The 19,860-nt window shown below is 37.7% G+C and overlaps 1 protein-coding gene across 1 annotated transcript; it reads right to left on the reverse strand.

Annotated features, from left to right (window-relative positions):
• Positions 1 to 118: 118 nt before the first annotated feature.
• On the reverse strand, positions 119 to 18,378 carry LOC134824972 (uncharacterized). The gene is made up of 7 exons (XM_063837013.1): positions 18,332 to 18,378; positions 17,992 to 18,057; positions 16,615 to 16,699; positions 16,281 to 16,421; positions 2,118 to 2,177; positions 392 to 598; positions 119 to 240 (listed from the first exon to the last, which is right to left on the reverse strand). The coding sequence occupies exons 4-7, from the start codon at positions 16,302 to 16,304 to the stop codon at positions 124 to 126; spliced, it is 408 nt and encodes a 135-aa protein (XP_063693083.1). The 5' UTR covers positions 16,305 to 16,421; positions 16,615 to 16,699; positions 17,992 to 18,057; positions 18,332 to 18,378; the 3' UTR covers positions 119 to 123.
• Positions 18,379 to 19,860: the final 1,482 nt, after the last annotated feature.

The raw sequence follows: 19,860 nt of genomic DNA on the forward strand, positions 1-19,860 counted from the left end.
ATTGAATCATCATTTCATTCATGCATCTAATTATTCTAGAATATATTCAAACTTTCAAACATTAATAAAATGCACGAATATATCGATACATGACAATGATAAAATCGACACAGCGATTAGTCCTTACTTGTAATCGTTAAGGCCCTCCGTGAATTTCTGCCACGATCTCTGCACGGTTAAGGATATATTGTACCCCAACCAGGTACAAAGAGGCAAACTCTTTATCTCAAACTGCTCCATCTAGTGGATATCAGGATGTTTAAAATATTTCCTTGTGTTGAGATTGAGCACATTTCCATTTGATCAAGAATTGTAAGTTCAAGGAGTGAACTTTATTATGAAATATAATTTTGTTTACGAACCAATCTACACTAATTTTATCAATTTTTACCTGATTGAGTTCCTCCCTTCTGAGTGTCCTCCTATCCATAATGTTCAAACTCTCGCCAGGCCCCCGTTTTACGCTGCGCCGACTGCGGGCTTTGAGAGTGCCCCGCACGCTGCGCCGACTGGAGGTGGTACGTTTGAGACTACCAGAGGAGACGGGACGCATCTCCACATCTCCATCTTGTGACGGTCCAGGTTGATCACCAGTTTCCTGTAAAATAGGTGCTCGTTACAAAGTTACAACTGGGGTAAGTTCTGTACCTTGTGAAACATAACTGGACGATGTGAAATTCTACTTCACTTTGGCGAACTGTACTGTACTACAGGTCAAATTAACTGACCCTAACTTGGACAGCCCACAAAACTGTACAGTATTATAACAGATTCATTTGGTCGTTGGAAATTAGAGTCCTCTATTTTTAACGAGTTTTATTGAATACCACGCACGAAACATTCAAATCACACATTCTAACCGCAGATAATGATAATCAGTAATCCAGATTAGGAACAAGACTTTACATTACAGTACACCAAAAGTGTGTTATATGTACCAGGTAGGTAACAGGTCAACACGCCTTAAGCCTAGGCTCATGTTACAGGACAGTGTATTATTTGCACCGTAAACAAAGGGCTGATAAACATACATCCCTGCAGTCTTGTTATAGGAATATTCTAAATATGTGGCCTAGGAATTTTGGTAATAAGATCTATGTGAACAAGTCTTGTCTAGAGTAGGTGATAGAAGAGGGATCAAATTCATTGATAAAAATTATTATTATTAGATGAGATCCAGGCTGACTTTGCAGAGTACTATTTAAAATCTCATGCTAAAACTCAAAACGGTTATGTAATGTTCAGTGTAAGTTTCATCCAACAACAAATTTATGACTTGAAAGTAGCTGCTAATTTACTGTTGAGTAGCAAAGTTTTCAAATGCATGAAAATACAGTTGCCAATCTGGAGGTGTATCAAGAAAGTTTATAATTCTCTATAATCATTTTTCGATCTTTCTGCATGGGTTTATTTATAAATAATTCAGCAGAACCTTTAATGAGATTATCAACGAACTCTAAGAAACCATTTCTGTTTAATATGATTGAACAAACTCCCACAACCGATAATAATCAACCTTCAAAATACACAACAATCACACAGTTAAGTAATAATGTAACAAATTAATTGAAATATAATTATTAATTAGTGGTTACTTTTACTAATCGAAATATAATTAGTGGTTACTTTTACACTTCATGCAAACCTCTTCTATAACGTCTGATTCTGATATTGAAAACTGAATTGATATTGTGTCATGAAGGATCTACCATGTCTCATCAACTTTATTGACGCACTCAAATTCCTCTAAGACTAACCTCTAAGCTCAAACCATATCATTCTAAACAACACAATGATTGTCATAGTAAGACAATGTCAAACTATTCCATAACTTTTCTTAACAGAAATGGCAAAAACACTTTTTTGACAAAATCCAAGTTTTGTCCGTTGAACCATGTGCTCTGAATTGGTAACCAGATATCATCATAATATTACGTTCAAATGTAACAAGTGAAAGGCTTAGTTGAGGTTCACAAACTTCAGATTGTGCATTGGCGATTTAAACTAGTTTTCTGCATGCAACTGTCATCTTCCCTCAAGCTTTTCCCTAATAAAAATAATTTAAAGTTAAGTAAAAAGTAAAAATATGAGACTTTGAAATGTATGAAATAAAGCACACCTACCTCCTGCTTAGTTTCTCTCCTTTTCTTTGAACTGTGTCTTGTCCGACTAGGTAACTGAAAACAGGATCATATTACAAAGTTACAAGGACCAAATTAAACAAATTATTATATTATCACCGATGTGATGATAAGAGATTGAGTTGTATTATTTTAGTGGTGTTTGTCACCTGTCACCAAGTCGTTATATGTTTTTAAGTAACAATCTAACTTCAACACATCAAAATGGTATCTTGCTATATCTTGCTATATCTTGCTATATCATGCTATATAAAATCCCGAAAGCTTAATACCAAAAAGGGTTTACATTTAAAGAAACAAGCATGCTTCAAAACAAAGTTGTACATAGAGATACATTAAAAAAGTTAAATCAAAAGCGTGTTTAATCAGCAAACAAGAAGTGTTTTATCTTACAATGCGTGTGTAACTGTGTTTGGTGATAAACAACATGATACCAACCACTATCAAACCACCAAAACAAATACCATGATGTTTAGTATAATGGTTGTTACTATCCGATATGGGTATTATGTAGTACTCATTACCCAACATGGGTGAGTATTTTCAGTACTTGTATAAAAGAGAGTGTGCTATGGGTTAACTGTGCTGTTTTACCCAACAGTATGACATGTTATCTTTGCACCTTACGCCCTTTGCAATCATTGCGCAGTGCGCACGCGTCTTGCAATCATTGCGCAGTGCGCACGCGTCTTGCAATCATTGCGCACGCGTCTTGCAATCATTGCGCAGTGCGCACGCATCTTGCAATCATTGCGCAGTGCGCACGCGTCTTGCAATCATTGCGCATTGTGCACACGTCTTGCAATCATTGCGCAGTGCGCACGCATCTTGCAATCATTGCGCAGTGCGCACACGTCTTGCAATCATTGCGCAATGCGCACACGTCTTGCAATCATTGCGCAATGCGCACACGTCTTGCAATCATTGCGCAGTGCGCACGCATTTTGCGGCGTTCGTGTTCATTGCGTGTTGTGATAAAAGTAGGGCACAGCTGTTATGTGGAACGAGTGGGACGAGGATAACAAGCAAATAACACACTTCAAACCATGCTTGTACCTGTCACACTTCCTTCATGCATTCCAACTTAAACCCATTCGGATACCATTTACAAAATCACACTTTTCAACTTCCAAAATGATAAAAATGAAAAATAAACATGCTGACTCTCAGTAAAAATGATTAAAATCACTCGTTCACAACACACTGTACTACAAAATATGCCATTCTAAAACACGCCGTAAGATTAACCACCCTCAAATCACACTCTTGCAGACTCACAGACTCATACAAGCTGACAGACCATCTCCACGTGGCTTTATCCACTACACTACACGTTTCAGTCGGAACCCCTGGTTCTAAACATTCTTCAAATTGTACGGTCGGCATACTTTTAGTATCGGTAGCAAACCTCACTCCTGGCCCTCCTGAGAGCTGAAATTTGGGTTTGTGACTGATTTACTGTGGGAATAAATGACCATTTATGGTCAAATTTAACATTTTTGTATGGATTTTACAAAATACCTTGGAAGAGATATCGTCAGTTTGTTTGTCTGTCTGTTTGTCTGTTTGTACATCAGTTTGTTTGTCACTTTGTTTGTCAGCTTGTTTGTCAACTTGTTCGTCACTTTGTGATGGGTTTTTGGGAGGGTCGTCGTCAAAAAGCGACAAAGCTGACGAAAGCGGATTCCGAAACATTCAACTACTTGTATAAGCATTTAAATCAAATGTTACATATTATTAAACTTTAATTGGCACAAATTATATTACCAAAAAACGAGCAATGAAATAGTTATAATAAATTAAGCAAATATATATTTTTAAAGCTCAAATCACCTTCTATATCGAGGACCCAAACCTGAAATCTTTAGCAGCGAGCAAACGGTCCAAATGATCAGCAGTAGCTAGCAACAACAACTCTTGTTTTACCTTACAGAAACCAACGTACATAAGGGAACTCTTCTACAATGTACAAATTACATAATATCAACAACTTTGCCTGTCAGCGCTTGAACAGTTGAACGTTAAGTCTGCCTTGTTCAATTGAGCTTGAATCAACACTACAATTGTACTTGTACTTGTACATCACTAAAATCTAAATTTAGCAACAAGCTGTAACGCCAGCAGATCACGTGGCAGATCACGTGACTATCAGCAGATCACATGACTATCAGCAGATCACGTGACAGATCACGTGACTATCAGCAGATCACGTGACAGATCACGTGACTATCAACAGATCACGTGACTATCAGTAGATCACGTGACTATCAGCAGATCACGTGACTTACTCCGTCTAACTCAGGACCTTCAACACTGGTTATCGGCTCCACAATATCAACCTCTAAATCCCGTCCTTCATCCGGGACCGGCTCCTCCGCAGAATTCGTACTGTCACTGTTACCATCGGATATGTTCTTCACGTGACGAACATTCTTATCGTTCTCAACATTCCTGTGGAGGGAATCCTGGGAACTGTCTCCGGGAACAGGATCAGTGTTGAAATCGGAGGAGAATCCTTGGTCTGGAGACTGTTCCTCTTCATCAGATATTTCATTTTCGTTTTCTTCCTCTTCTTCTGACGATAACTCGGCAGCCTTGTTTTCTATTACTTCATTGTCATCTGCCATTAGTTTTTCTGCATCTAAATATCTCAGATGATCTCAGAACAGGAAAAATAAAAAAGTTTATATTTACTTTTAGGGTATTAGAAATGATTCTCAGCTGCCTTAGTTTGAGTTATGTCATGAATTACAAAATTCAAAACGAACATAGCTAGTAATAATTGCTATTACTATACATAACACTATAACATATTGATAGTTGGATAATATCAATATGTTCCGGTTCTTCCAACAGGATATTATCCAACTATCAGTATTTCAATCATGAGACTAATAAACATCAAACTACTCCATCATTTTAACTATAACACATACATAACTGATAAGCGATCTTGTGCATTGTGCGGGAGCATTTTCAAAACAGTAAAGAGCAAACTTTTATCGCCCAAAAGTATTAAATTTAAAACATTGAAATAATCTGATCCAACCAGACGAATCTCACGAAACCAAAAAATATTGCGAAATGAAAGAAATTCAAAACGTGGTTCGAACAGCAACCAACTAGATCCAGAATAGGATAGTGAATCAAGTCGAGTCCAAACGTAAACAATCATCCCATAAAAGGAGTGAACAAGTAAAAGAAAAAGGTGGTATTACCGACGACGGTGAAGAGAACATAAACATTGTCATTGTAATGTATCTATCTTCCCTGAGTCACGGGTGAGGGGCATTGTACCACTGTTCCAGTGCTGGCTTCACCTTTATGTGCCCACACGTGACCTCGCAAGTGACACCTTGTTTTGTGAACGTGACACGATGTCGAAAGTTCGGAAGGAAAACTTGGTATGTACCATTTAGATATAGAGATTAGTATGATGGTCCATTGCGAATTGTTGCAATGTGAGACAACTGAGACAATTTATCAATACGTTTCATGTCGAATAATTACGTCCTCCACGGTGATTGTTACTTCTAACTCTGTTTAGTATGCTACATTCGTTGTGCCACTTCGTAAGAATTCTCTTATATACGTCTTATTTAATTTAGTTGAGCAATTTCTGGAAAAAGAAAGTCGAAGCACTACAAAATGGGGACAAACATTGCGCTTTTCTTGTAATGATTTACTGATTTAGGCGATAAAGTTTGGACTTCTCTTCGTCTGCTTGATTTTCAGACTATAAATCTGGCAAATGTTTATGTGTTATAAAAATTTCTGTGATTTGTAAAAGAGCACCAGGCTTTAACTTCAATTTCGCAACATTACCAATCTGAACCAGGGACAAAAGAAAATCGCGATTATTTTGGCCAAAAATCGCGATACCGCGACAAGCCAAACAGGCGACATTAGACGACATATAACATTTTTCGCAAAAAATGGGGAAATTCGCGATTCCGTACATGCCGCGATTTCCTTTTGTCCCTGATCTGAACTTGATTACATTAATGAACTTTTAAAATTACCTTGATTACATTAATGAACTTATATAGATCCTGTTTCGAATATGTTACTAAAAAACCAGGGCCATGTTTTTTAGCAGGTACTTAGAAATTAACGAATGTCATATTCTTAACTTAGTATAATATCTTATTATGTAATGTAAAGTAAAAAGGTACGAGAATATTTGTTGGAAAACATGACGTGCTTATCTATAAAAACCCATTTTGATTTTTAAAATTTAAAATGCCGTACTGCATATTATAAGTAAATTTATAAAAAACAAAGTCACATCAGACACACCAGTCACGGAAGAGCGATTATCAGATAACCAATCAGGTGCAGAACGTATTAAAGTTAACATGAGTCACAGTGACTGCACCAGCAGATGGTCTCCCACTCATGATTAGTGTAAGATGGTACACATTCATTATACAGTTCGTTGTGATAACCGAGAACTTCTGATTTAAACAGGACCTGTCGGCTTTCTCTCGACATTATTATAGAACTCGCTTTCAAAGTTTGTAATTTTCTCACTGACATCATCCCGAAAGCCAAAACTTAAGCCCTCAAGATCGTTTATGATCACCCAAGTGCAACATGAAGCAACCTTATACACATAATGTGACCATTGGTGACCAAATGGTGCCAGTCAGACACAGTTTGACGTCATGATTTCAAGCTATTTCCGATTGAGAACTCGAATCTCGAAAGTGGCAGTTGAAACTTGATCAGATCGTTACAGAAGGTTACAGCGTAATAAATTATTTATAAAGGCGTGTGGTTACCATGTTTTGGGGATGAAGATTATGAGAAATATTTCGACAAAATGAATTCAATACTTGAGTAGAGAATTCATCTAATCACACTATTTTTCCATTATTTGGATTATAAGTTACATTTATTAGATACTCTGTATGTTATTTATTTTACTTAAAGGAAAAGATAAGCTTATCTGAATTTAGGAATACTTTCACGCTGCCAATTTTTTACTCAATCGGCGGCGGCGTGACCAAATTTCGTGGCGACATTAAACGGTGGCATCCAACAGCTATAGTTCTCATGGAAGATATTTTATATTATTATTGCTACAGGACTAGTCAATTTGAGTCACAAAGCCCAAAGGTAGTCACTTTTCTGACCTAAATTGTACACATCTTCCACTTAAACTGCATAGGACTGTAGTTTGTATAAAAGTAGAAGTTTTAAGAACTGAACTAAACAACCATTTCCTGATCTACAGTGGTTCCACGAATTAAAACAATAGAAAATGTGTAAGAACTTAGTGTCTGTTACTTAACTCCCATATTGTAATCTTTATCTAACGGTACAGAAAGAACAACAAGTGAGTTTTAGGCATGTTAACAACTGTACAAAGATAAAAAGAGGAGGTAGTATTACACTAATTGCATTTCAGTATTACACTAATTGCATACGTTGCTCTTTTCTTACTCTCTTATCTTAGTGCTTATCTCTGTTGATTGTAACGTGCAGCTACAGTGGTTTGTGTATCACCGTGTTACACGACCATGACCATCCCGCCCAGCGAGTATGGTGAAAAGGAGATCAACATGTTAAGGGGTGACTCAGTTGAACTTCTCAGCAAGGCTATGTACGAGATGGAGATCACAGCAATGAAGCAACTATCCCCTTCGTGCGTGAAGAAGATGACCAAGAACACTGCGTGTGACTTGTTGCACGATGCATTAAGATATTTAGAGGAGTTCACTGGTGTCGTATCCACGGACTACAAGATGGCCTCAAACTCAGTTAAACATCTTATGTTCGAGACACAGGAGACCATCATTAAGCTGCAGTCAGAACTACTAGCCTGCAAAAATGAACAGTTGGAATCGTTGCAGACGTCAGTTAAATCGTCAGTCGGAGAGTCTGTCAAGGCTGAATTCAAATCCTTCAGCTCGGTATTACAGGCGAATTGTCCAGAATCTCAGAAGCCTGTCAGTTCTGAAATGATCAAGAAAGCTGTGAAAACTGTGGTACAGGAGGAAGACCGAAACAAAAATCTGATGATTTTTGGTTTATCGGAGCAGGACAATGAGGAGCTCAGCACCGTGGTCAGTGAAGTGTTCTCAGCAATCGGAGAGAAACCTAGAATCGAAGCTAGTAGACTCGGAAAGCTCAAACCTGGCAAGGCTGTGAGACCAGTTAAAGTGACTGCGGCAAGTGCAACAATTGTTAATCAGATTCTCGCTAAATCGAGAAACCTGCGAGCAACGGAAAAGTTTAAAACTGTTTTTATCAGCCCAGATCGATCTCCAGAACAGAGAGCCAAGCAAAGAGAACTCGTCAGGGACATGAAAAAACTGGTAACTGAGCAGCCTGATAAGCTACACTTTATCAGAAACGGTGCTATAAAGAGTACTGATAAGACTAATAAGACTGCAGAATGAGCTTGTGTGTTTTTAATAATTGATTATTATTAGTGTATTCAAGTTTTTGTTGTGTGGAGGATGTTTTAACTCACTCTTGTGTGCCCAGTCTTGCACTGTCAGTATTTCTCGACACTTTGAGCACACAAAACTGTCAGTTTTCGCGACAATTGTCAGATTTCGTTTTCAGTTCTGTCAATTTCAAGCGCTACTAGCTCTACTACTAGTAGTCTACTTCAGCTCACATTAAAGGGAGTTTTCGTCGTGCGTGTAGCGCCCTTCAAGTTTAACTTGGACGGATAGGATTTATAAAACTTCTGATTATAATATTTATACTATATTGTATTTTGTATCTATGTATTTTAGTAAATGGTCATTAGAACCACCGGCACCGTCCGGGCCCAAACAAACAGGTCCGTGTGTTACGATTCTAGTAAAAAATAACACAAAACAACTCCCAGCTATTATTACCACGCCCCTGCATGCTAATGCTCCATTGCAAGCACACCCTCCAACAAAAGAGATCACACACGCAAAATACTAGACCTCACAGCTCTCTCTCTCTCTCTCTCTCTCGCTCCTTTACCCCTGTTATTGACTTATTCTAAACTCCAACTCTCCCTAGACCCTCTTTCGTCAAACCTCTCACCTTGCACTGGATTATGTAACTACATAAAATAATACATACAACTTGACCACCTGTATTTATACTAGAAACTGAGAGTTGGATCATTCCCCAATCTTTCGAGATTTGGGACAGATATCAAACACAAAAGAACGTAGCCAGAGCCTTTTAACACTAAACTCTTTGTTACTGTGCGCTATATAGTGCGCTATAATCCAGGTATAGCGCCCCTGTAAGGCCTGTATTTCAAGAGCATAGCAGACTAATACCAGAATAAATTAAAGAAACTGACACACACAAGATGAAAAGAGACAAGCTGATACAGTGGATATAAAGCTAATATACTCCAGGTTACGACGCGCCCCTGTATTTCAAGAGCCGATTACTACCAGAGTAAATTAACGAAACTGACACACACAAGATGAAAAGAGGCACAGCTGATGATACACTGATATTAAAGCTAGCGATCTAACTCTGGTTATATATATCATACATAATACATAACTACCAGCAGTACAGACGATCACTTATGATGACTAGTACTACTTACCAATATCGTTTACAATATTTTACCAAAACCCATAATCATGGGTAGAGTGGACCGCTGTCAGTGTCTCTCTTTCCCAAACAAAAGGAAATGATATTAATTTGATTGACCGTTCTCAAATGCAAAATGATACCGAGAATGAAATCGGTCGCTCGCTTTTCCCATTCATTCACGGCTTACGAATTGTATAATTAAGTTTCGATTGATTACATCAATCAGATGCTGTAAAAATCTCTTTGGGTTGCGTTCGGGTCGATACCTAGTATTTCGGGGTAAGGGACAAGGGTGGTAGTTATTACTTATTGAACAAGCTGAAGTTTATTGAATCTTCATTGCCGAGTACAGCTGCCTTTGGATAGTTCTTCTTAATCTATTACAATTGTAAATGAATGGGAAAAGCGAGCGACCGATTTCATTCTCGGTATCATTTTGCATTTGAGAACGGTCAATCAAATTAATATCATTTCCTTTTGTTTGGGAAAGAGAGACACTGACAGCGGTCCACTCTACCCATGATTATGGGTTTTGGTAAAATATCATCTCTTTTTGATTATAATGTCAGGGTACTTTATAAAGTCGAAATATAAACTGATATCTTCATTAATAAGGAGGAAGTTTCAACGATTTCGAAATTTTTCCTTTAAAAACATTTCCTTGTGTTTAGGGAAGCATATCGGTCGATCACTGACTGAATATGCCACTTAATACTCATTCAAGTTGGCATTAAATTCATATATAATGACATTAAACTGTCGTGGCAAAGCAGAATTTGTTGGAAATCACGAATGAGCAAAATTCTCACCTTTCGCACGTGCAAACTTTGAGCGGACGTTGCGTGCGCATCCAATATTGAATCGCCGTAAATTTTTGCATGTAATTGTTTTATATATAGCTTGATAAGCATGCAAAGTTTCAAAGTATTTCAAGAAGAACTGTAATCACAACGGCACTCTAAAGTTGATAGAAAATGACGAAAACAGCAATTTTCAGTGATTTTAGCGATTTTGTATCAATTTGGACGTGTCCCCACGTGTGCAACTTTTCGATTTTCAACTTTAAAACTAGCCTAATGCACAATTTATACCTATAGGAAGCAGAACTGAGCTCCACAACCCAAGGCATGGCCCAACACCAGAGAATACTAAATCGCAAAATTGACGTTTTTATAAGATAATTTTTCAAAAAAGCACAAACTTCAATGACGAATATCTTTATGAAGGAGCAAGCTAGAAAAACTTTCCGGTAGATTTTCAGAATGCTTGAACAATTATCTAAGGTAAAAATTTCCTCAGATTTTGAATAAAATTACTCCTTAATGGTTTAAAATTAATTTTAAAAGTTAATACTTTGTCAAAAATCAAGTTTTAAAAACGGTTAACTTGATGACGTCATCAAGGGGTGTTTATGACGTCAAATAATTTTTTTACACAATGTAAACTAAAGTATAAACAATTATTTGCAAGACCTGTGGTCGGAAATGGCTGTATCTTTTATACTTTTGAATCTATGGACACTTAAATACAGGCTACAATTGACTGGCAAAGCGTCTATCCCTGAATATATATATATATGTATATGTATGTATATATCACGACAATCTATCGTAAAACAGGGGTTCTAGAAAACCCATTTCCCGATGCTCCTGAAACCTGAAACTTTTTTTGCAGTCGATTTGGTCAACGTCTAGACGCCCTGAAAAATTTCAGATCTCTAACTCAATTTTAACATGGTTTTTAAGGCACCTGAATATGGCGATTTTGGGTTTTTTACCGAATTTCGTATAACAGTGCTGGCGCAGTATTTTATGCAAATTTCTTAAAAATCTCAACATAACTATTTTTTATTCCTGTCATCTTTGACATCAAATTAGAATGTTTTGAACTAAAAATAAATCTGCTGAACGACTTCCGATGAGTCTTAATGCCTGAAAAACTCCTGCCGGAGGCGGCGGCCTTCGGCCGCCGCCTCCGGCCGGAGTGCACGCTTCGCGTGCACGAAAGAGGCTTCCGACGAGTACCAAAGGGGTTATAATAGTAAAGGGGGTATAATAGTAAAGGGGGTACAATAGTAAAGGGGGTACATAGTATACCCCCAATAAAGACACCGCTCGTGCTTGCCAGCACTGTGATCATTAGACCATTTCTGTGGAGTTGTTATCTCGTTTTACTTTTGTTAGTCGGAGTCCTGACTCTGATTTCTTGAGTTTTGGACTCCGTTTCCCCCCAAAATAATCAACAATTTCAATGTTGGTCACGTGACACGTAAATGGTTTAGAGGTAAGACGGATAATAAGGATCTGGATTCTGGGGATAGCTCTCCTTCGTAATATATAACAGGTGTTTTTAATATGTTTCTTACTGATTACTTTTTTGTTGTTCTAAATATATAAAAAGTCGGAAGATGTCAAGATGTATGTTGATGGCAGCATTGGTAACCATTACATTGGTAATTGGTAACCATTGAAACCATTGGTAACCATTGGTAACCATTGCATTGGTAACCATTCTTAACGAACTCCGAAATCAATAAACTTCAGAAACTGGTAACCAAGTCCCCTTCACAGATTCAATACTCCAACCTATCAGTGGTTCAACAATCAACACCTGTACCAGTGGTTCAACAGTCAACACCTGTACCAGTGGTTCAACAGTCAACAGTGGTTCAACAGTGGTTCAACAGTCAACACCTGTACCAGTGGTTCAACAGTGGTTCAACAGTCAACACCTGTACCAGTGGTTTAACTGTCGACACCTGTACCAGTGGTTTAACAGTCAACATCTGTACCAGTGGTTCAACAGTCAACACCTGTACCAGTGGTTCAACAGTCAACAGTGGTTCAACAGTGGTTCAACAGTCAACACCTGTACCGGTGGTTCAACAGTGGTTCAACAGTCAACACCTGTACCAGTGGTTCAGCAGTCAACATCTGTACCAGTGGTTCAACAGTGGTTCAACAGTGGTTCAACACTAGCAACTTGCAACAGTCAACACCTGTACAACAAGCTCTCAAACGTTTCAGAAAAGAGTATTTTCTGTCGTAATCGTTGACGCAAAGGAACCCTCTCAAATCAAAGCATTGCTGGTCTCTTTTTCTTGGAACAAAGGGCACCAAATCGACGCAATTCTCTAGAAAATAAGCACCATCTTGAAAATGTTCTCAGTAAAATGACTCTATAGCTAGAATATATCAACCTCTCGTCTTCGGTTGGCCCACAGTCGATTAAAAATGAGTCATGTGGGAAACTCGCGTCGAAACTTAAATTTCACGTCTATTGCAAAACATACAAGTACAAGCTGTGCATACAGGGGATACAGGGATAGGCGTCATAACGACCTGTTTCCTCAAACAGATAATCACTTAATTACAGGTAATTACTGCCAAGTCTTCAGTGTTTTTCACGTGCGACGTGTGCGGTTACCATGGTAACGATCATATCCATACACCGAAAACTGGTGATTTGTCAGTTAATGCTGGTTGTGGGGGAGGATTTAAATTTGGGTGATTTTATTTTTGATTTTGCGGAAATTGTGGTAGTCTGTTATTCTGATTTCTGGTGGTAACGTTATCTCTTTAAGCACTGAGAGACACAATCACGTACGCGTTAAATAATCGAAGTAGTAAGTTAAAGCAAGATAACAGTAAGCAAGATAACAGTAAGCAAGATAACAAGACACACAAATCCTACACCAAACCACAACACAATGCCAATACCATGGTTTTGAATATTAATCAGATATGTAAATCTGTGTACAGATACCTGTGTAGTATGTAGTATGTAGTATGTGACCTTAACACTAACAGGCTGTAGAGGTCCATTGAGATAAGCATGTCGTTATTAGGAGGTAGGCGTCGGAACCCTAAAAATTACACACTATTCTCAGTTTTATGCAGTTTGATTGCAGCAAGGGTAATCTGTGATCTAAGACAACATCTTCCTTTGTCGGCTTTGTGAATTACAAGCTGCTTCGTTGGTATTTAAAGTGTTGGGTTTTGAGAGTCTAGTTTACTTGTCCTCATTTATTACCTTATTCTACATGTTTGTTGAAGGAAATCGTTTTCATCTGCTCACTGTTATTAAGAATAAAGATATCTTATTATCGGCTTGAAGTCGGCGGTAAGGCAGAAGCACGTGTTTTCGAAAACAAAAGTTGTTTTAATTGGTAACATATTTAAAAACAATGACAAAAATGTCGAGAAAATCTAAGAACAAAACGTTTCTCGGCTGTCCATGTGTCCACTCAACTAGAAATTAAGATTCCATTGTTTGAAAATTAAGAGCTTTTAATATTATGAAACTTTGACAAAGACCACGCAGCTGGATCTATCGGGGAAGTACAATGTGAAATGTAAAATGTACATGACATCACTCTCCAGATAAGAAGTTATCCCAGCCAATCTAAAAGTACTAAACAAAGTTAAGTAATTCAAAGACTAAGAAACTCTAAAATGGTTCATTTAACTTGATATTTGAGATAATGAAAAGGGTGTACTACAAGTTGCAAAAAGATAACATCCTTTAAAAGCTGAGCAGTACAATGTAAGCACTCAACAGCACATTGACATCGCTCTTAGCAGACAAATGAAGTAATCTGCCCAATTCGGTATAATACATGAAGTTTAACCACAGCTCAGCCTGATATCACAGATTATCATTAAACCTTAACACTAATGGATCTGATCCTGATCTCGTAATGGCAGAGCACTTATCCTGAAATGATGGCAGTGTTACTGCTGAGTGCTAAGGATGGAGAGATTGCTTGTGCTAATGTTGTGTTTTTCACACCCTTCTTGAACACAGACATATTATGTTCTGTGTTATCTTACTAAATGTGCTGCATACTTTCGGAGATCATTCCATCTTTGATTTCACAGATCACAGATCTTTACATGAAATAAGTTCTGCTTGAAAAATAACTAAAGACTGATGTTCACTAGTCTAGATGCACTATTTTCATCATATTCAGATAAGTTGATGGTTGACGATGAAACTAAAGCTCTAAAGGCACTTCTAACGGCTTTAAGAAACCAGCAGGTGCACACGTTACACGTATAATTGCATATATCAGAACTAAATGTCTTTTAATTCTCTTTAAGATATTCAAATGTAATTCACTGCTCAGAACAGCTGCCAACTTCAGTACTGAGAGTATATTTGATAATTCAACCTAACTGGTATGTGCTTTGAAGTGAACCATTTACATAAAAAGTTGCCAGATTTGTTTGGGTGCACTCAGTTTCCTCACAGCACGACGAACCAAGTAAATTTAATTAACGGCTGTGGAATGTGGTTGTTTGCGTCATTTAGCTTGACCGCACGATGTATCTTATACATTCTGCAATGTACACTGTATCTAATGGTTCTGGAACAGTGCAACTTTGTGGTATATTACACGCCTAATTAGTTCACCTTGACTTCCGTAGTTTTAAATTTGATTGTATCTACTGCCACGGTGCCTTACTGTGTATATATCTCGGTAGCACTAGTAGCAGTGGAAGCAGTGGTAGTCACTACTAACCAACTATGGAAATGATCGGAAAGTGAATAAATCAAGAAAATTATATTTTGAGACAAAACCTTGACCCTTTTGGTTGTGTCGTGGTATAATCTAGAAAGGTTAATAATTAATGTAAAATCACCATGTAATGGTTTAAGTAGATACACTTCGTGCATGCAACATGTATTATTGTGTTATTGGGTTTAATATAAGCTTAAATTGAAGAATTAATTAAGGCATGCTGATAACAAAGTAGATGGGAAATATGTAAGAGATAAATCAGAGATTGAAAGGGTGGCATGCTGTTACATCAGGTTAATAGATAATGTAAGCGGTTAAGAACCCTTAAAAACAGCATGAAGATTAGAAGATAAGAGATTAGAAGATCATAGAATTGAAGATAAGAACATTCAATCAGACGAGATAAGATTGTGTTGGCGAGCGAGTGAACATTTCGCTGATATACCTTTGAGTACTCCATCATTTCTTGAGCACTCATAACCACCGTCACAACAGGAAACATAGAGCTGAATCTAGATTTAGGGGGTGAAGAGTCGTGGTTCTCAGTCGTGTTCTCGTCTATTACTGGCAGAAAAACACTGTTTCTATCTTCTCTTCTTTCACTTTCTTCTTTTGATTCACTTTCACTTTCTTCTTTTGATTCACTTTCACTTTCTTCTTTTAGTTCAGTTGGGTTGAGCTAAACATTGGTTATTTATTCGTGATTCATACGGGTTTAAACTCTTACAGAGAATGTATAAGTCACGAATCAAGCGGAAGTACGAAGAACCTGGCAGCAGATCAATAAACCAATTATATAATTACATAATGGGACGTATAATAATGGTAACCAACAATATAAAGCCCCCTAATTGGTTCTTTAAATACAAATGTACAGCTTTTCACCAGCTTGATATAATGACTTACGACAACCACAAAAGCATTTGAAATCAGCACTGATCCAACTCAAGAACCATTATAGTTCACATCATATAGCTACATATAGCTAATATAGCTATACATCAACTAATATAGCTCTAACAGGCAAAGCACAGCAGTGGATCAAGCATGCAGCTTAAAATTACCATTTCTAAACCAGCCGCCCCCATTTCCTCCTCTTCAGTAAGTATCCTGGGATCCCGTTCTGTGGTGTCCTCAGTGAAGCGGACACTAGGCTGGACCGGGGTGTCACCGGTAATGGGTGATACTGGGATTTCACCTTCGATCTGTTTGTTGTGCGGGTGGGATTTACAGGCGGGTTGGGGGTAACGTAAGAGCATGATGTGTTATAGAAATTCTGACTCTAGAATTGTATGAAGATAGCTAGATAAGTTTCACGTGTCCGATGTTACCCAAAAAACAATATTAAGGATATTTCTCAATTTAAATGAGTAATTAGTCTTATATAAGTCAATTTACCGTGGATAGTCTGATGTCACCTCTGTCTGGATCCTGCTGAGAGCGAATCACTGCATTCGGGGAGGCTCGTCATCTGACTCATCGCCTGAGATAAAATCAGTATTTTACTTTTTGCCGAGTGTTACACGAGCTGGGAGGCGATGAATCTAAAATTCACACTTGGGCTTTTGAGTTTTTTCGCGATTTTGCAGCCATACATAGATGACTGATTTAAGGTCGGATGATATATCACAGGCACGGTCGTTACGGTATAAAAACAACACTTTACGATATTCACGGATATTATTGAACAAATTAAAACGCTTGTTTCTTTGGGTATTCGATTTAGAGGAACACAAGATGGAATACAACCTAGGTTCCCACGACTAGTTTAGCTGATAACACCTAAAAGCAGACTGAAACTCACAGTTAATCTAGGACAACAGCACAACTCACAAAACTACACGAAACAAGGCCCACATTAAATCTGTCAAACTTGTCACGTGATAGGTGTGCTGCAAAGGACTGTGTCTAGTAGACGAAGAAGGACTGTGTCTAGCATCAAGATACGCTGGAGCATGGAGTGAAGTTGATGGTGGGGGTGGTGCAGGACTTCGCGGTGGAAGAGGAGAGGGACCTCGCGGTGGAAGAGGAGAGGTAGTTCGAGGTGGGGGTGCAGGAGGTGGAGGAGTGTTTACAGTAGGAGGTGGAGGATCCGGAGATAAGGTTGCTGAACAGAAATTCAGAATCGATAGAGAATTTGGATACACTTTTGAGTTTCACAGTCGATATTGAGATATCATGATTGATGTACTTGCACTGAAGAACTTTATTTGCGGAACACATACTAAAAGCAGCAACTACATACCTGGGAAGTATCTAGTTGGTGCGTAGCATACCATGATGATGAATGAACTCCTCGATTCTTATAAGACCTCTTTCTCCCAATTTAAAGTATCACTACATTGAATGAACAACTGATGTAACACGAAAAAAAGAAACAGAAAGTGAGCGTCTCTCTTGACAAGGTATAAAAATGACTGCTTGTAAATAAGATACGGTTTGTCTAGCCCAAGGTAAACATGGCATGGTATGTGGCAAACAATAGCAACTAAACAAACTTCCTACATTAGATATGTGTTGCAGTTGGCATAAAAACAACCAAAAACATACATACTAGTATATAATATAATGCTATTTCATTTATCTGCACTACTGAAGTATATATACATAATTATATAATTGATGACACGGTAGTCCTAGATCAGTGTTCTTAACAACTTAGAACCATTTCCTGTTAATGAAGCTTTGGAACAGCACATAACATGACATCCAACCTTACAGTACAAGTTGAACAGTTCCTAAAAACGATAACATTCCGTTATGAAAAGTGCTTACTGTCTGAAGCTATCAACTGAACGTTGACCTCGTCCTCCTCTTCTTCCTTGGATCCACTTCCTTTACCTGAATGTTTATAGATTTCTACATTAATAGAATTAAACATTAAAAGCTAGTATCAGTCATAGTAAATTTATATCTCCAGACTACGCAATTAGGTGTGATTCAATGAGAAGCGTTCTTCCAAACTATCTCAAAAATGTCTGAAACTTGATAAAACTTAAAGATTTAAAACATTCACAGTACTACACAACGATAATCTGCCTACCCATCAGATACATATCTTTATAATGAATGTTCTTTGGACATGATCAGAAATATAAAACAAGTAATTACTTACGTGTAGTGCCTTCACCTTTGTTTCCATCTGCCATCTAAAACTGATATGACATTAATTTTAAAAGACAGCATGAATGTTTTTAGGATCCATAACCTTGGATATATTAACAACATAATTTGTTGTAAATTTCATGTCTGGTCTCGAATGATCTTGCTTATCTCTCTCCTCTATACAAGCTATATTCTTGCATTCAACAAGGAGTATAACTACTAGAGACTGTTATGACTTCCTTAATGTTCTCGGATCCACAAACACTCTAGTCTGGAATTGTGATGGAGCACACACCGGATTGTGGGGAAACGAAAAAGGAATGAGTTGGCCAAGTTTGGCACAATCAGCAAATCCACTTTGAAGTGCCCTGTTCCACAATTTTATATTAAACACCTGATTGACAACAAAGTCGTGTTAGACTGAAACAGGAAGACTGGTCAACTGATGGACCCAGAGAAACTAATATTATGCGGTTCTAAGCTCTGCTCACAATTGAATTGAGCCTAAATGAAAGGTTTTTCAGTGATCAAACTTTTGTCAATCTTTTGCAGCTGTTAGCTCTGCTGACAAATTTTGTGGCAGCAAGAAACATAGAATTATACATGGCACGAGCCGATAAGGCTTAAGGCTGTCCAGCTCAGTACAGCAAAACAGGTGCATGTAAAGAAGTAAGACTGACTACCAACCTGTGTACCATAATTGCTTGTTATGACCCCACCTTTAAGATTCAAATTAGCTCAACATTGAATTGCGAATGTAATCATTTAGGCTAGTTTTGCACAAAAAAAATGTAATTTAACATAACCTGTTTCGTATTTGATGGGTATTTGAGTTCTAATTACATCACTATACGAAACTGCCAGCTGTTCTGACATTTATAGACTTTAAGAGAAAACAACAATTTCAAGAGAATTTCAAAAAGGCTTTCGACAGTGTACATCGTGGGAAAATGTTCAAGATTCTAGAAGCTTACGGCATTCCAGTTAAAATTGTAGAGCTTATACGGCTTATGTACGCAGTACTAGAAGACAATGGCCAAAGTCCGAACTCCAGACGGAGAAACGGAATTTTTAGAGATACTAGCAGGTGTGTTACAGGGTGATACCTTAGTTGTTAGTTTCTTACCTCAAAATATCAGACTTAGTTCCGACATAGTAGTAGTAGTAGTAGTGGTTATTGTAGTAGGAAAACAAATTTTAGGAAAACAAATTTAAATTTTGGTATTTATTAATAACAATCAAAACATATCATATCATAAAAATAAAGCCGCACGTTGGTTGACTGCCTCAGTAAGGTAAATAATTTAAGCTTGAAGGTGCCCTGCGCATTTACAGAACCTTATGCGGCGATCACATATTCATGACGAACTGTGAGCGCCAAATTTAATTTAAAGTTTCTAGAAATCATACATCACTACGAGTTACTCATGCTTTTGGATTATAAGGGTGCGGATTGTCAGGTATTTCATTCATTCATACTTAATCGGTTTAAAGCTGTATATTTAGAACTCACTATTGTTTAAACTACGAAAGCAGAAC

This window comes from Bolinopsis microptera, chromosome 13 (assembly GCF_026151205.1).
Source record: "Bolinopsis microptera isolate Bmic1 chromosome 13, MBARI_Bmic_1.0, whole genome shotgun sequence".
NCBI lineage: Eukaryota > Metazoa > Ctenophora > Tentaculata > Lobata > Bolinopsidae > Bolinopsis > Bolinopsis microptera.

What these genes read in the sequence shown, in the direction of transcription:
- LOC134824972 (XM_063837013.1), bottom strand. Translation starts at nt 16,304, where the DNA reads ATGGGGGCGGCTGGTTTAGAAATG. An exon ending in GGGCGGCTGGTTTAGAAATG is followed by an intron (nt 2,178 to 16,280) that starts GTAATTTTAAGC and finishes TCCTGTTTTCAG; the next exon opens with TTACCTAGTCGGACAAGACA. An exon ending in GAAGGGAGGAACTCAATCAG is followed by an intron (nt 241 to 391) that starts GTAAAAATTGAT and finishes GATATCCACTAG; the next exon opens with ATGGAGCAGTTTGAGATAAA.